This window comes from Lepeophtheirus salmonis, chromosome 11 (assembly GCF_016086655.4).
Source record: "Lepeophtheirus salmonis chromosome 11, UVic_Lsal_1.4, whole genome shotgun sequence".
NCBI classification, from domain to species: Eukaryota; Metazoa; Arthropoda; class Copepoda; order Siphonostomatoida; family Caligidae; genus Lepeophtheirus; species Lepeophtheirus salmonis.
In genome coordinates, this window is record NC_052141.2 from 6,345,992 (window position 1) to 6,360,647 (window position 14,656).

Here is a 14,656-nt window from a genome sequence, read left to right on the forward strand (position 1 = left end):
TAAAAAAATGGAGATGAAATCATAACTAAATGTTATTATATGCTTTGTGTCCAAACAGCTTATAATTTAAAAATAAATTTGAATCAATTATTCCTTTGGAAGAATTACAATATCAATTTTTTGTGTCTATATATCGATTTGTATTTTGATTTCATGTGTGTGAATACCAGTAGATTTTTGCCAACTTTTTGATTATCACTGGATTTTTGAAAAAAAAAAATTCTAAAAAATATAAACTTTTTTGTAAAATTTTTTATTTTATGTGAATAGATGTGGTTTTTGAAATTTTTTTCCAAAAAGTTTTATTTTTAAAATGTTTATCTGAAAGATTTTAATTTTTGGATTTTTTTACTAAAAAAAAAATACAAAAAGCAACTCCCCTTCAAAAAATGTATATATAACCCTACGGTTGCCTCTGTTTGTATATACAATAACGAAATAAGATTGTATAACGATGTAATAACATATTTTTTTATATAAAACTAGGCAATATATTTGTATTAGAGGGTAAAGGTTTAAGTCCTTTTATTTGTCTGCCCCATTTTGACATGATCAAATAGTTCACTAATCTCCTTAAACACGCTAGTCATGTAGTTAAAATAGGATGGATATCCATTTACTTGACTTTTTGCTTCCTACATATAATATACAAGTGTTTGTGAAAAATGAAGAGAATAGATCCATAAATATGTAGAAACATATCTAAGTTATTAATAGACCTATGATGGATGAAGATAGGTTCTCTCTCCATGGGATTCATCCCACAGTTCCTTGTATGAAAATCAAATACAATATTTATTAAGTTGAGCGTATTTTGAATTTATATTCAATACTATTTATTTATACAAATACTAGGTAGTGTTGGGCTTAGGACAGAAAATCCTAGTTATAATTTTTAGTGGACTGAACTATTTCGGTACTTTAAAGAAAGACAGTCTGGATTATGGACAAAATCCACAATAGAAGTGTCATTAGATATTTGTTTTTGAAAGTGTAATTTCGGAATAGATTCAAATAATAACAGACATATAAAAGCATGTTGCGTTAAAATTTGACGCGTCTATGTCAATCCCACTCGGAGTAATTGAGCCAAAAACGAAAAAGTGTCCGATAAATAATTATTTTGTAGAGAAAAACCCTATCAAATAATATGGTATATCCTTTAATCATAATTCAATGTATGACGTCAGTGTATAATCTATATTGTAAGAAAATAAAATGGTGTTATAAAAACCGTCTGGGGCACAGTCTGAACACAAATAAACAAGATTCTGCCTGTTTTTGATTCTGCGGTTCTATCTGTCCCAGTTTCAGTTCTTTCATATGAACATTTTCGGTCTTGGGTAAATTTTATGCCCCTCGGTTGTTTTTTGTAGAGTCTCACTTTAGTAAGAGGTACTAAAAACAAACGGCGTACCTACTAAATTCGGGCCCAGGAAAGGATACTAGATACAAACAAGGCATCAACTACCTTATTTGCAGAGTACGCAGTACACCAAGTTCCAGCAAGGGCCCTAAAAACTAAAGTTGCTTAAGACAATAGTTTTCAAAGTGGGGGCCGTGAGGGGAGGCTAAGGGGCAGCGGCATATGAAGATGGATAATTGAGGATTGCTTCAGTCTACACATTAATAGTACACAAGTTTTGTATAAAGGAGGCCCCATCTAAAAATGTATTACTGTAAGGCCTTGGGATTGTAAAGTTTGGGAAACCTTTGTTTGGGCAATATTATCGCTAATATATTATGGGCCCCTGACAAGCTTAGTAGTGGACCTGGATCCATCATCTACTCCACCCCATCCCTCTTCTATTTACGGGGCCTGGTGCCTAAAACCACTTTTCCAGTTCTATAAGAAGCCCTTAACTATTTGGAATTCAGATATAGCTGTATCGCCCTAGGGGCGCGAAAAAAATCATTCGAAAACACGACCATAGTACTTACAAAACTCAGAAAATTGACTTGTTGATTAAACTTCTTTTTTTTTATAAAATATTTTGTCTTTTCTTTATATGTTCTATAAAGGAACAAAAGCTTATGAACCAAGACCCATAAGCAATATATTGCAATCTGGGTTCTACTTTGTCTGGCCCGGTTCTAGCAGCTACAAAGCCGAAATCGCCTCTAATGCTCGAACCACTAGACCGATAAGGGCACAACCTTCCAAATAAATAATTACTTAAAGGACAGAACTAGGAAAAAATGAATAGATTTTCAATCTAAAAATCAAATAACTTAATTTCTAAGCTTGACTATGGTGGAACTGTCATTTTCTTTTTTTACATGATGGATGCCCATGATTTTATTACATCTACCTATACATTAAAAAATAGGTATATGATAGGAATTTGATTAAAAATATTTATTTTTCTTCGTTTATAAATGATTATTACCTACCAAGGTGCTTTTGTCACGACGGTTGCCCGCCAACAACAACAACAACGAAAATCAATTCAATGTCACAACCAAAAAATAGATTATATTATTTATAATATCTAAATTATATAAAGGAATTGATACAATCTCTAGTACATATGTAAAGTGAATAAAATGATGATCAAAAATTGATGTTGAGGAACGCTCTAATCCGTGGGAAAATGTATCAAATATTTGACAATAAGATAACCTTGTGCTTGGTTTGGTTTATGAAGGGGCAAGGTACAAATGTTCAAAAACCTAAGTTTGTTTTCAGAAATTGATCTATATTTTAAACCAAAACATGTCGATATGAATATATGAAAACGAGTCACTGGGTACAGGCTACAGGTCATTGAAGCCTAAACATTTACTAATTCAATTATTAATGAAGGTTGAGTTATTGAAATCAGTTTATATTTCGATATTTTAAAGCATAGACAATTAGTGACAAAAAAAAAAACTTGAGCTGTCAAACTTACGCACAAGACGAGAAAATGACATTGGAATATGATCAAAAAGTTTCCCTTCGTGCACTTCATGTATTTGTGCGTCTCCAGAACTACCAAGGGCTCTATCAAAAAGGTCAATCTGGACTCGGAAGATTTACAGAAAATAGCACAGGCCAATCTCCTCTAGTCCATGAAGAATCATGCAAGAAATCTCTGGGTTTAACACCAGACTGTCCAGAGAGCTATCAAAAAAGTGGGGTGAAAGAGCTTTATAAGAGTGGAGAGACCACTTATGACAACAGTAAGCCAAGAAACCAATCTCCTTAGTTGTAGGACTCTTTTGAAAGAGTTCTGTTTATAGTCCTCAATAATGTAAATATCACAAACATATTTTGATCTCAGAAATAACAATGTAGTTGTATTAATGAAATATTGCAGGCGTGTGTAAATAGCAGACAAACTATATACAATAGGGGGGACTGTATATAGTACTTCCTGATGTATATCATATATAATATTTTTATAAGAAAAAATAATGAAGTCGTATACATGAAATATTCTAGGCCTACTGTTTGTTTTCGTTATGAGTCCCTTATGTAAATTATAATTCATATTCAATATATGTTAACATTTGAATTAAATATAAACGCTAAGACAATATTATGGTGTGAATTTTCATTGCAATTGATAATCATATTATGTTTGGGTAATCAAATTATTGAATGTTAAAAATATTCCACTGCATTTCCTTCCTTGAGCATTATATATACCAGTGGCGTCAAGCTGGGGTAGGCTGGAGGGGCTGTAGCCCTCCCCACTCCAAAAAAAAAAGCTTTTTTTTAATACAAAAATTAATATTTGAAATTTAAAAAACAAAAATTATATTTGAAATTGTTTTCCAAAAAAGGTAATTCTTTTTGAACAGCTATGGATTTTTGAAAAAAATTCCAAAAATTTTAATTTTTGGGAGAGTTACAATGATTTTTTGAATTTTTTTTTACAAAATTTGATTTCAAAATTTGTTTTCTGAAAAGAAAATCGATTTCTTTCCCAAAAAAAAAAGTCCTATAACCAAGCCTCCACACCCCAAATATAGTCACGTCCTTTTTTCAAAAATACAGCACAGCTCTCAGGTGAAGTGCTGGCCATCACGTTACCTGTCTATATATATATATGTAAATTTCTTTATAGAATGAACGGATATAAATTAATTAATAATGTCTTTAAGGTCGAAATATACGAATAAATGTTAAAGGTTATCTCTTAAACTAACTACTTATTCGAATAAAATAAGTCAATTATTAAATGAATTAGACAAAAATATGTAGGCGATTGATAAACTATAAAACGTACAAGAAAGATGAATTGGTTTTGCCAAAACAATTGCTTTGAAGTAAGAGTGTTACTTGCATGTTTTGAACAGTTCACACTTCATGGATTCTAAAGAATTAATTGGATATATGTATATTTGATGTATCAACCTAAAGAGAATCTTGAGCAAAAAACAAATAAAGGAGAAAATTTCATATCTACAGAGTTGATCTTATTTAGGGGTTCACATCCGGAATGCCATTGGTGGAAAATGACGGAAGAGCACAACAAGACATTTTATCTCTTAACAGAGCAAACTGATACACTTCAAAGGAGCAAAGAATATTCGAAATTTTCTGAAGGGCAAAACTAATTTGGGTAGTGTTTTGGTCTTTTCTGATGAAAATTGTATCACCTTTGATGCCACTGTGAATAAACAGAAGAGCCGCTACTTCCTAATTTCTCAGCTTCAGTGGGAAATGTCTAAAAAAAAAGTCCAGTTGCAATCACAGAGAAAAAAAATTCAAACTTTTTATTTGTCAAAAATGCACCATTAAAAAAAAAATAGTTTCAATTAAAGAACTCAAGTGAAAGAGTTAGACACTCAGTCGATGAACAGCATGTTTTTCCTTCTCTTTGCTGATTGGCTTAAAATTGTCAGCTGCTATAAAGTATTTTTTAAAAGGTCTTGAAGGTAATTTATCTCCTACTTTCTGGGTTAATTATTTATCATAATATGCCAATACTTATGGATTACAATATATTTTTCAAAAAGGTAAAGTTTATTGGAGTGTACTGTCATAAAAGATCAACTTTGAGTAAAAAGTCTCTAGGCTTTTCGCACATGAAAATCTTTAATTTTTCCGGAAGACATCATTTGAAGGAAGTTGTGGATCAATGCCATCAACGTACGAATCCGGCTCCCACCAAAGACTCAAGAGTTTGTCAAGTAATGTTATCTAATATTTTTTACTATGGGAGTGATGAGAAAATGAATTTAGTGGGTTTTTTATATAAAGATGTCACTGGGCTCCATATTATAATTATTCACTTTAGGCTCACTTTGAAGAATCAATGTTTCTGTGGAAGTGTTCAAAAGGCCGGTATAAAGTACATAATGCAATAACTACTTTATTTAAACATTCTAAGATAAAATACAAACAAAAGCTCTTGTTTAACCGAAACAGAAAAAAAGTGGAAGTATGCATGAAATTGTGTAACCCATGTCTTAATTATTGCCCCCATTAACTAATAATTAATTATTATTATAATGTATTATAGCCTTTAAGTGATATTATTTAAGTTTTGAACGTAAAATTCAATGAAGTGATTCGTATTTAAAAAGTAAATTTGGTTCTTTTTAAACATTATATTTATTTTTTTAATTGAGTTCTTTAATAAAAATAATTAAACAAAATATTAATAACTACTATTTTATTTAAAAAACAACAACAACATTTTTTATCATGAATAATTAGAGAATACTTATCAGTAAGTGCTTAACTACTTTAATTAATTTTATTTTACAAATATATCCACCTCCTTTAAGTAATCTTAAGATATCTTTATAGGACCCCTAAAGTTTGATCAAATTACTATCTGCCATATAATGTTCAATCTATGTCAAATGAAGCATTAACATAATTTGCAAATATATAATTTATTTACTATGCAAATTATCTAATCATTGTCAAATAATCATATAAAATTGCATGTGATTATGTATGAATTGTTTAAGGTATCCGTGAGTGTAAATCAAAAGGAAAAGTATAGGTTGGTAATTGTATAGACAACATATCAACTGACAGAGATCACTATATACCCCCCCCCAACTCAACAATAGTGTTCTTGGCTGATTTGAATTTTCAAAATAGGGGGAAAAAATTACTAAGAGTGACCAACATATACTTTTTTTGAATGAATACTCACGAGAATTACTAGATTTGCAATACCGTTCAGGTCAGTCTTTGTCTGGCCAAGTTCATTCCTGAACATCAGTCCTACAAACCTGTTAAGTTAAATCCTTGATGACGTCACTCAATTTTGTTCCTTCTTTTTTTAATCAGTTATAGTACCGAGAGTAGAAAGGATAGAAGGTCTTAAGGATCAGTCTGAATCAAAAATGAAGCAAAGGAGAAAATCCCAATATACTTTTTTTACTTCATACATATAGCCAATATTTCATAGGTAAATTATAAGCCATTGTAGGCTTTCCTTCTAATTACTGGGATGAATTAAGATACCCAAGGCTTTGAGCTATAATTAATAGCCTTTATTTGATTAAAGTAAATTATATTGACCCCAATATTATATTTTAAATAAAATCTATTAACTTCTCAATTCTTGTATCGTGACAATCAATTTTGTCTACTTTAGGAGTGCATTTTACAAGGCACTCGATGGGTTAATTAGAATAATTCATTGATGGAATTTCTAGATAATTTGTCAAGGAATACTAACGGGCTAAATATATATACTTTCGTCCTAAGGAAATTTATATAATTTATTTTTTAATTAATTCAATGTTTTACATTTGTCTCTCATATAACAGAATATTTAATTAATTTATTTAAAAATAAATCACTGGACAAGTTATCACAAGAAGTTTAGAATCTTTATTTGATACAAGTAACTTACAATTGTCCCCAGTTCATAGCCCATTTGAATCATTTAAATAAATATTTTTTATTATTATTGTAACACAGTACTTATTAATTCTTATTGAGAATACAACTATTAAATAATTATGTTTTGAATCAGAAATAATCTTAAATAAAACAGTGACAAAATTATTCAAAATACCAATGATATAGTCATTGTTAGTTCTTATTTCCTGAAAAAAAAATCGATTTTTTTTTTCCAAAACGAAGGCATATATTTAAAAAAATAAAATGGGTATATATATCTGCCCCCCCCCCTCACCCGAAAAAAAATGTATATAGACCTGCGGGCCCCTCTGGTAATCCGCTATCAATTTTGATAAAAATGTATGGACAGCGGCAGATGTATACCATAAATACAGGGAGCGGGGATCAAATTGTCGCCTACGTTAAACCTTGATAACTTAAAGACGACATTAACAAATAAAAAACCGGTTACCAAATAGGAAAGCTATTCTCGTCAGCTGACGATACGTAGTTCAGTTAGCATCATGCCGTCATCATATGAGGAGATAAAGAGCTATAAGTGGAACGAGGAGCTTTCGAGGTCCGCCGTAGTCATGGCATTGGTTAATAATGGAGGTGAAATCTCCAATTCAACGATTGTTTCAACCTTAGGAGTGAATTTACGGACTGTTCAGCGTATCTGTAAGAAGCTAGAGGACACCTGGGATGTTGATGCCACCATAAAGAGGGCACCCAAGGAGGAGGGCGCCAACAGGAAGGTCAGGGACACCGACTTTGTCGACAATGTGAAGAAGATGGTTGAGGATGATCCTACCAGGTCCATAAAAGGCCGGAGACAGGCCCTGGGTGTGGCAACAGGACTCAGCACCCTGCCATGTGTCCAAAATATCCATGCAGTGGTTAACCGAGAACTGTTATAACGTCGTAAACAAGGATTTGTGGCCTCCTAACTCTCTCGACCTTAATCCTTTGGACTATTTTGTCTGGGGCTATGTCTCTCTACATAGCCCCAGACATCCCCATAGCACCAACGTCAGCCTGATGGACTCTTTCAAGGAGGTATTCGGCAACATGGACAATGAGATGGTCAGAAAAGCCTGTGGCCGGTTCAGAGGCCGTATTGAGGCCGTTATTGATGCCAAGGGTGATTATATTGAATGAATGGCTACTCTATATCTATATGCTCGTCATAGTTTTGATTTTCAATAAAAAAGTTAAAAAATGTATATTTTGTGTTGATTTTTGTAGAAAAATATTTTGGCGACAATTTGATCCCCGCTCCCTTTATATCAGTCAGATTTTGTACAGGGCCGTTTGTCTCTTATACATATAACTGGACATTTCATGAATTTATAACAAAAATCCTGGGACAATATAAATAAAGAAGACATGTTCGGTAAACAAAAAACAATTAGTCATTCTCACACAGCATAATCAGTGTCTTATAAAATTCATTTATTTAAAATATCCCTACTTTTTCGAAGAGTCAAATCCCACATGTGACTGCCAACAATGTGATGTCGAAGGTACTGGAGTTTTCATAGCTCCCGTTACGAGGATATCCAAGTAAGTGAGTAGTAAAAAGGAAAACACGTGGATGGAAGGCACAGGAACTATAATCAAGTTCATGATGGTCATGAACGAGAAGAGGACTTGAGGTTTAAGACTGTTTTTTTATCCTTCAACAATAGAATCTATTAGCCACTTTCTAGAGGGAATGAATACAACTACTACTCTGTACTTGAATAGTCTAATACTAATAGCAACATACAGCTGATGAATATGGGGGAAATATGTGTGTAATTATTTACAATGGACACAATGACTGATTGTGAGTAAGGCACTCCCCTCGAAAGAAGGAAGGAGAGCGTTGTGGAATCATGGAGGGAGAGCTCTGTACTATTGTGTCATCATTTGGAGTCTAATTAAGTCTAATTTACAAAATTATGATCATTAAACTTACGTAATGAGTCAATTTGAGCTTTTCAATCAATATCACATGTGTGGCATGAATTTCCATACAATTGATTGTGAATTACATTTGTATTCTAAAACGACGAATTATCGTTAATTTCGAGCAACAAATTATTCTTTTATGTCCTTTGGGTGTGTCAATAATTGCATTAAAATTTGCTCTAAATTGATTGTCACAATAATACAATGAGGAATTGATCTATTCTTTTTGAAATATCGTCCACATTAGGGCCAATCCAAGTCTTTTACATAAAGTAAATGCCTTTAAATAAAGCTAAAATCGAAGGATATCTAACCTCATCCATCATTTGAATACAACGTATTTAATTGACTCAAACATGCGGATTAAATATTATGCTGTATGATATAGAATTTTATGAAGTAAAATGATTAATTAGGATTGTCTACTTTTTTTATTTGAAGTTTATAACACTCAAAACATAAAATATTAAGAGTACACCAATAAAATACTGAAATTAATACAAAACATGACGTCTAAAAATAAAATAAAAACGGTTTAAAATAAAATGAACTTATTACAAAATAGAATTGTAGGTAAGATCATAAACCTGTTAGATTTTTAAGAATTTTCCCATTATCATAGTTTCATTATTTATAAGGGTGATGCTGCAAGTGGAAAGGGAGACTATGTGGCATCCCGCCGAATTTGTTGCTGTCGGAACCTTTGAAATGATTCTTTTCATCTCCATTCTGTTGTGATAGTTGGCTTCATTTGAGACCAACCAGTCTCTTTTAGAGAGGGAGTCTCTAAAGTTTTATATATCAGGTTATAAAAAGATATCTATAAAGTTGTGTGCGGCCACTATACTTGAGATTTGATGTACTTTGTATTTGTAAACTTTTGTAGGACTCTAAATTAATCTGCTTTGATTGGCGCCAGCTGTCCAACTGTTGCCATATAGTTCCCACTCCTTCTAAGTGGGTTTTTGTGAGAGCTTTCTTAGCCCGACACAAAGAATTTGGGACAGATACTAGTACCAGTAATAAATAATATTTCTGAGATGTTGCTGTTTATATTGACAAAGTACAAACCTTCCTTTGCAAATGTAAAAAAAATATATGAATAACTAGTATGCTAAAAAAAGAAACCAAAAATTAACCTGGTAAGCTTGACAGAGTAAATAATCTATCCCTAGAGGTATTGATTTTATAATAGTGTATGCAACGGATGATGGATGAATTAAAGCTGTCATTTTGGATTATTTTAATAAAAATACAAAAATATAATTATTCTGTGTGGCACATTATAAACTTCAATTACCCACAATTATATTATACATAATAACCATTTAATTTTATCAAGAAATAGTTGGTGATTAGCTCGCTCATGTTTGTAAATAAATAATACACTTAAGACAGAAAAATTATAACTTGTGCAATTTGCTGAAATAAATATTCTTCAAATTGACAGTCTTGCCAGGTTGATTTTTTTTAGCATACTGGTAGTTCATATTTTCTTTTACAATTCACAAGAAGGTATGTACAAACTTAATAATGACTCTTTTATAAGATTGAAAAAACTGCCTCATTCGGATGTGGCAAGTTTTTTCTTTAAAAGAACTATGTATAAGAAATTGTAATTTTACCAGAGAAAAATATTTAAACTAGAAAAGGCACACAGCAGAGTGCAAAACCTCTCCCTAAAATCAAATTGTGTTCTGTATGGCACGAAAAGGATTTTTTGGACGACATGTTTATCTCCAACCCATTATCAAATTAAAAAAATAAAACTACATTCTGAAGGCTTCATGGATTCTAATTTATTTTATTTAATACAATCATCTCCAATATCAATTATAGTCCCTATACGAGACGAAAAGTGCATGCAGGCCTTCGCTATATTGCCCTTTGGCAAATCATGGAATTCCTTCTTGACACGAGTATTGTTCGTCTTTGGTATTGCAGGAGGTTCAGTTGGTTTGTCGTTTGATTTCGCTCCATGGAAGTAATCCATTGAATTCAGATCCAGTGAGTTTGGAGGCCAAAAGTGTAGCTACATGAAGTCGTCAAAAGGGTCAAATAGCCATTTGAGACTTTTGATTAATATCTGTAGCCTCAAAATCACCTTAAAGGGCCTCAAATTTCCTCTTAACATATTGAGCAATATGAGCAAAAGAGTTCGAACAGTTTTGATATTGTTGCCCGGGGCCAGATTCTCAAGAGATCGCTATACCTTTTTAGTAATATTAGGAATAAGGAATTCGTCAATCGATTCATTTTTTTTTCAACTGGTGCAAGTTTGAACAAGCTATTTTACAAAATAAATAAATGAGCTGCCTAAGTGACCTCGTTTGCCCAAGAGAGAGTGCCAAAGCATTGTGCCTATATAAAATTCGTACAAAGTATGATCAAAATCGATTCGAAACTAACAAAGAAACCAACATTGCGAAAATAAGGGAAACAAGTGTGTTTTTTTTTGTATTTTTTTTAACTTTTATTTTTTAGCACATAAAATTAACTTAAATACTAGGAAAATGCTTACCTCCATTTAAAATTCAATTGTGTTTGCGTTTCTACAAACGTTTTTGTGTGGGGGGCGGGACTTTTTTTTTTTAATTTTGGAACAGTCAAAAAAATTTTAAAAACATAATGTTTGATAATAAATTTTGTAGATAAAATTTCAAAAATAAAAATAAATAGTAAGTTATTTCAAAACTAACAAAAATTCTTCATATGTTCAGTGAAAATTAAATTTTTATATGAAAAAATTTCAAATTTCAAAAATAAAATAATAAATATATAATTTTAAAAAAAACTGTTCAAAATCCACAAATTTTCAGTTTTTTTTTGAAAAAAATTCAAAAATTTTTTTGTATAAAAATTTTTGAAAAAAATATCAAAAAAAATTTTTTAAAAAAAAAACGATTCAAAAATCCACAGTTGCTCACATAAAATTAAATTTTTTGAAAAATTCAAAATATAAAATTATAAATATTAAGTTTTTCAAAAAAAAATTCTTCATATTTTGAAAATTAAATTTTTTGGAAAAAATTTCAAATTTCAAAAATAAAATAATAAATATATAATTTTTAAAAAACGTTCAAAAATCTACAAATAATTAAATTTTTTGGAAAAAAATATTTTATGAAAATTTTCCACAGTTTTACAGAAATAAATTTAAAAAATCAATTTAAATATTAAGTTTTATGAAAAAAAATTAAATTTTTTGGAAAATTAAATTTTTTTCATAAATAAAATATTAATATATAATTTTTGGAAAAAAGTTCAAAAATCCACAAATTTACAAAGACAGTACATTTTTTTGGAAAAAAATATCAAAAATAAAATTATAAATACTAAATTTTTTATCTTAAATATTCAAAAATCCACAGCTGTTCACAGATAATTAAATTTTTGGGAAAATCTTTCAACTACTAAATTTTTTAGTAAAAAGTAATTCATTTTTTTTGGAGGGGCTACAGCCCTCCAGCCCACCCTCTACAGATGCCCCTGGTAGAACCATGATCTAATACTTCTGTATAAGTACCATCATTTAAAACACAGATAAACAGGGAGGGATACAAGGTTGTTATTCCATCAACTTAAATTGTAGAAATCGTTAATTTGAATGGCCCTGAGTGAGGATAGAAGTATACATAGATATATTCTATAATCATGGGCTCTTCCTTATCGGATAAAATGTATATTTCATTTGATTGAGTGATTTTATCATTGATGATGCATTTGAGGATTTAATGAGTTAAATTATAATCAAATTGAGGACAAATTGATTAGAATATACAAGAGCTTGTGAGATTCTTTATTTAGTTCAACCCCTAGAGAGAGAATTATTTGACTCACATAGAACACGTCGTTAGATTTATTGTATCACGCAATCTTCATCTCTCAGAAGAAATAGAAAAAAGGCTGCAAATCATCTGGGAGTTAGTCAAACATGCCAAAGTATTATTATCATCTGATTTATTTACAATTTTTTAAATAATATTAAAATCATACACAGTATTTGATTCGATACGTATTAGGTATAATATATAGCTTAGTAATAGTTTATAAAAAAATGTAGTAAGTGTGAATAGATACTGGAATAATTTTTCGCAATATTGCAACAGTATGATAAACGTATCCGTTGATATGAGTACTATAATTTATATTAATTCAAAAAAATGTTGAAGTCCTTCGGAGCCACATTTTTTAAAGTTAACTGAACCAGATAAAAATCAGATATTTGGTAACACTAATCATATAATATACTGTGACGTGATTCTCTGAAAATGATCATTAAAGAAGAGCGTATAAGTATTGGCGTTGCAAGAGTAACGCAAATAAGAAAGAGATTCGCTTTTTAAGAGCATGCTTCACCAACTGAAATTGATTATATTGATGATATCAAAACTCGAGTTAAAGTTCAAATACTGCACGATCAAATTGACTGAATTTGTATATAATATGTTCACGTAAACATTAAAACAAATATGAATCAACTTAATAACTTGTTGGACAGTTTTTCAGAGGGTTAATATTGTATTTGATTCTTTAAAAAATCCTCTTTGGTTTTTACTTGAAGTAAAAAACTTTTGATACGTTTTTCTCTGTACAATCAAAAAAATTCCAGTTTACCACAGAGTAGCCAAAATTTCTTCATAAAAAACAAAATGTGTATTAGATAGTAAATCTATACAAGGTTGGTTTGAAAATTTCCAACCTCAACGTAAAAATGACAGCACACGTAAATTGAAGCTAATCACATTAGTCTAACCTCTTTTTACAGTTAATCACCAAAGTTTCAGCCATTTAGGCGTGGAGTTGTTATGTAACAGTCGTTTGAGTGAGTTGATACAAAATCGAGTACCCAGCTGTCGTTAATTATTTGTTTATGCAAACAATACCTTTAATTAGAGTAATAAAAAAATATTAATAATATAAAGGCTTGCTTTGATAAAATTTGGCGCCCTTAAGTCAATTCAAATCAGAGTCATTGGTTCAAAAACAAAGTGTGTCACGTGAACAATTGTTTTGCAGAGAAAAACGCCGAGTACTATTTGGAAAGGTTACAGAGATGGGAACATCGATTGGAGAAATTTGTTAAGTTATAAGGATACTATGTTAAAAAATAAAATTCCGAAAAAATGTCCGGTATCTTTTGTTTGTTAGGCAACTCTACAGACCATCCTCGTCTTTGTTACTTTGGGGGGAGGGAAGGGGCTGAAAATGAATTATTATTGCAAAGAGGAGCCCCTTCTAAATTTAAAATAACATTAATACAAGGAAAATATTAGAATTATATTTAAATTTACAAAAGTTTATGTTACTTTGCATTTTTCAATCAATTTATACCAAAGATAGGAGATAATTCTTCTTTCAGAGGGAGATGTTTACACACCACGACTAATTAAATAATGAACAAAAAAGAAAATAACCCTGCATCAAACGGTTTTTCTTTCCGAATCGCTTTACATAGTTTTTTCCTTTACATACATCCCTTCTATACTTATATATACGACAAAGGATCAACAGGAACTTGTATTCTGTCTTTTTGATAATAGATCATAATTACATTTTAAATGATGACTTTAGTTATTTTTCAAAAAGTATAAATTGTGAAATAGCCATGGCGTATCGAATGAGGCGACCAAATCGATCGCCCACAAAGAATTAATGTGGTATTTCTGTGTTCACGAGGTAACGCCTTGAGAAATGTACAGTGACCAAGGCTAATATAAATACAAGGATATATAATAACGTCTGTACGATAAATGTTTGACTTACACCACGCTTTTTAATAGTGACATCATAGAGTATGATTGGTTTGCATGTTTTGACAAAATCTGTCTGTCTTGCTCAGCAGTTGGTAAAATACGTCAATTTGAAAACTATAACTATTTTGACGTCATATTGGAT

General features: G+C 30.8%; 1 protein-coding gene across 1 annotated transcript in view; it reads right to left on the bottom strand.

The window, feature by feature from the left end:
- Window positions 1-8,629, bottom strand: part of LOC121126102 (uncharacterized) — a 71,748-nt gene extending 63,119 nt beyond the window's left edge. The window contains exon 1 of the mRNA XM_040721405.2: window positions 8,277-8,629. Within this exon, the coding sequence (XP_040577339.1) occupies window positions 8,277-8,440 (164 nt within the window). The 5' untranslated portion in view covers window positions 8,441-8,629. The remainder of the gene's footprint in view (window positions 1-8,276) is intronic.
- Between the last annotated feature and the right edge of the window lie 6,027 nt (window positions 8,630-14,656).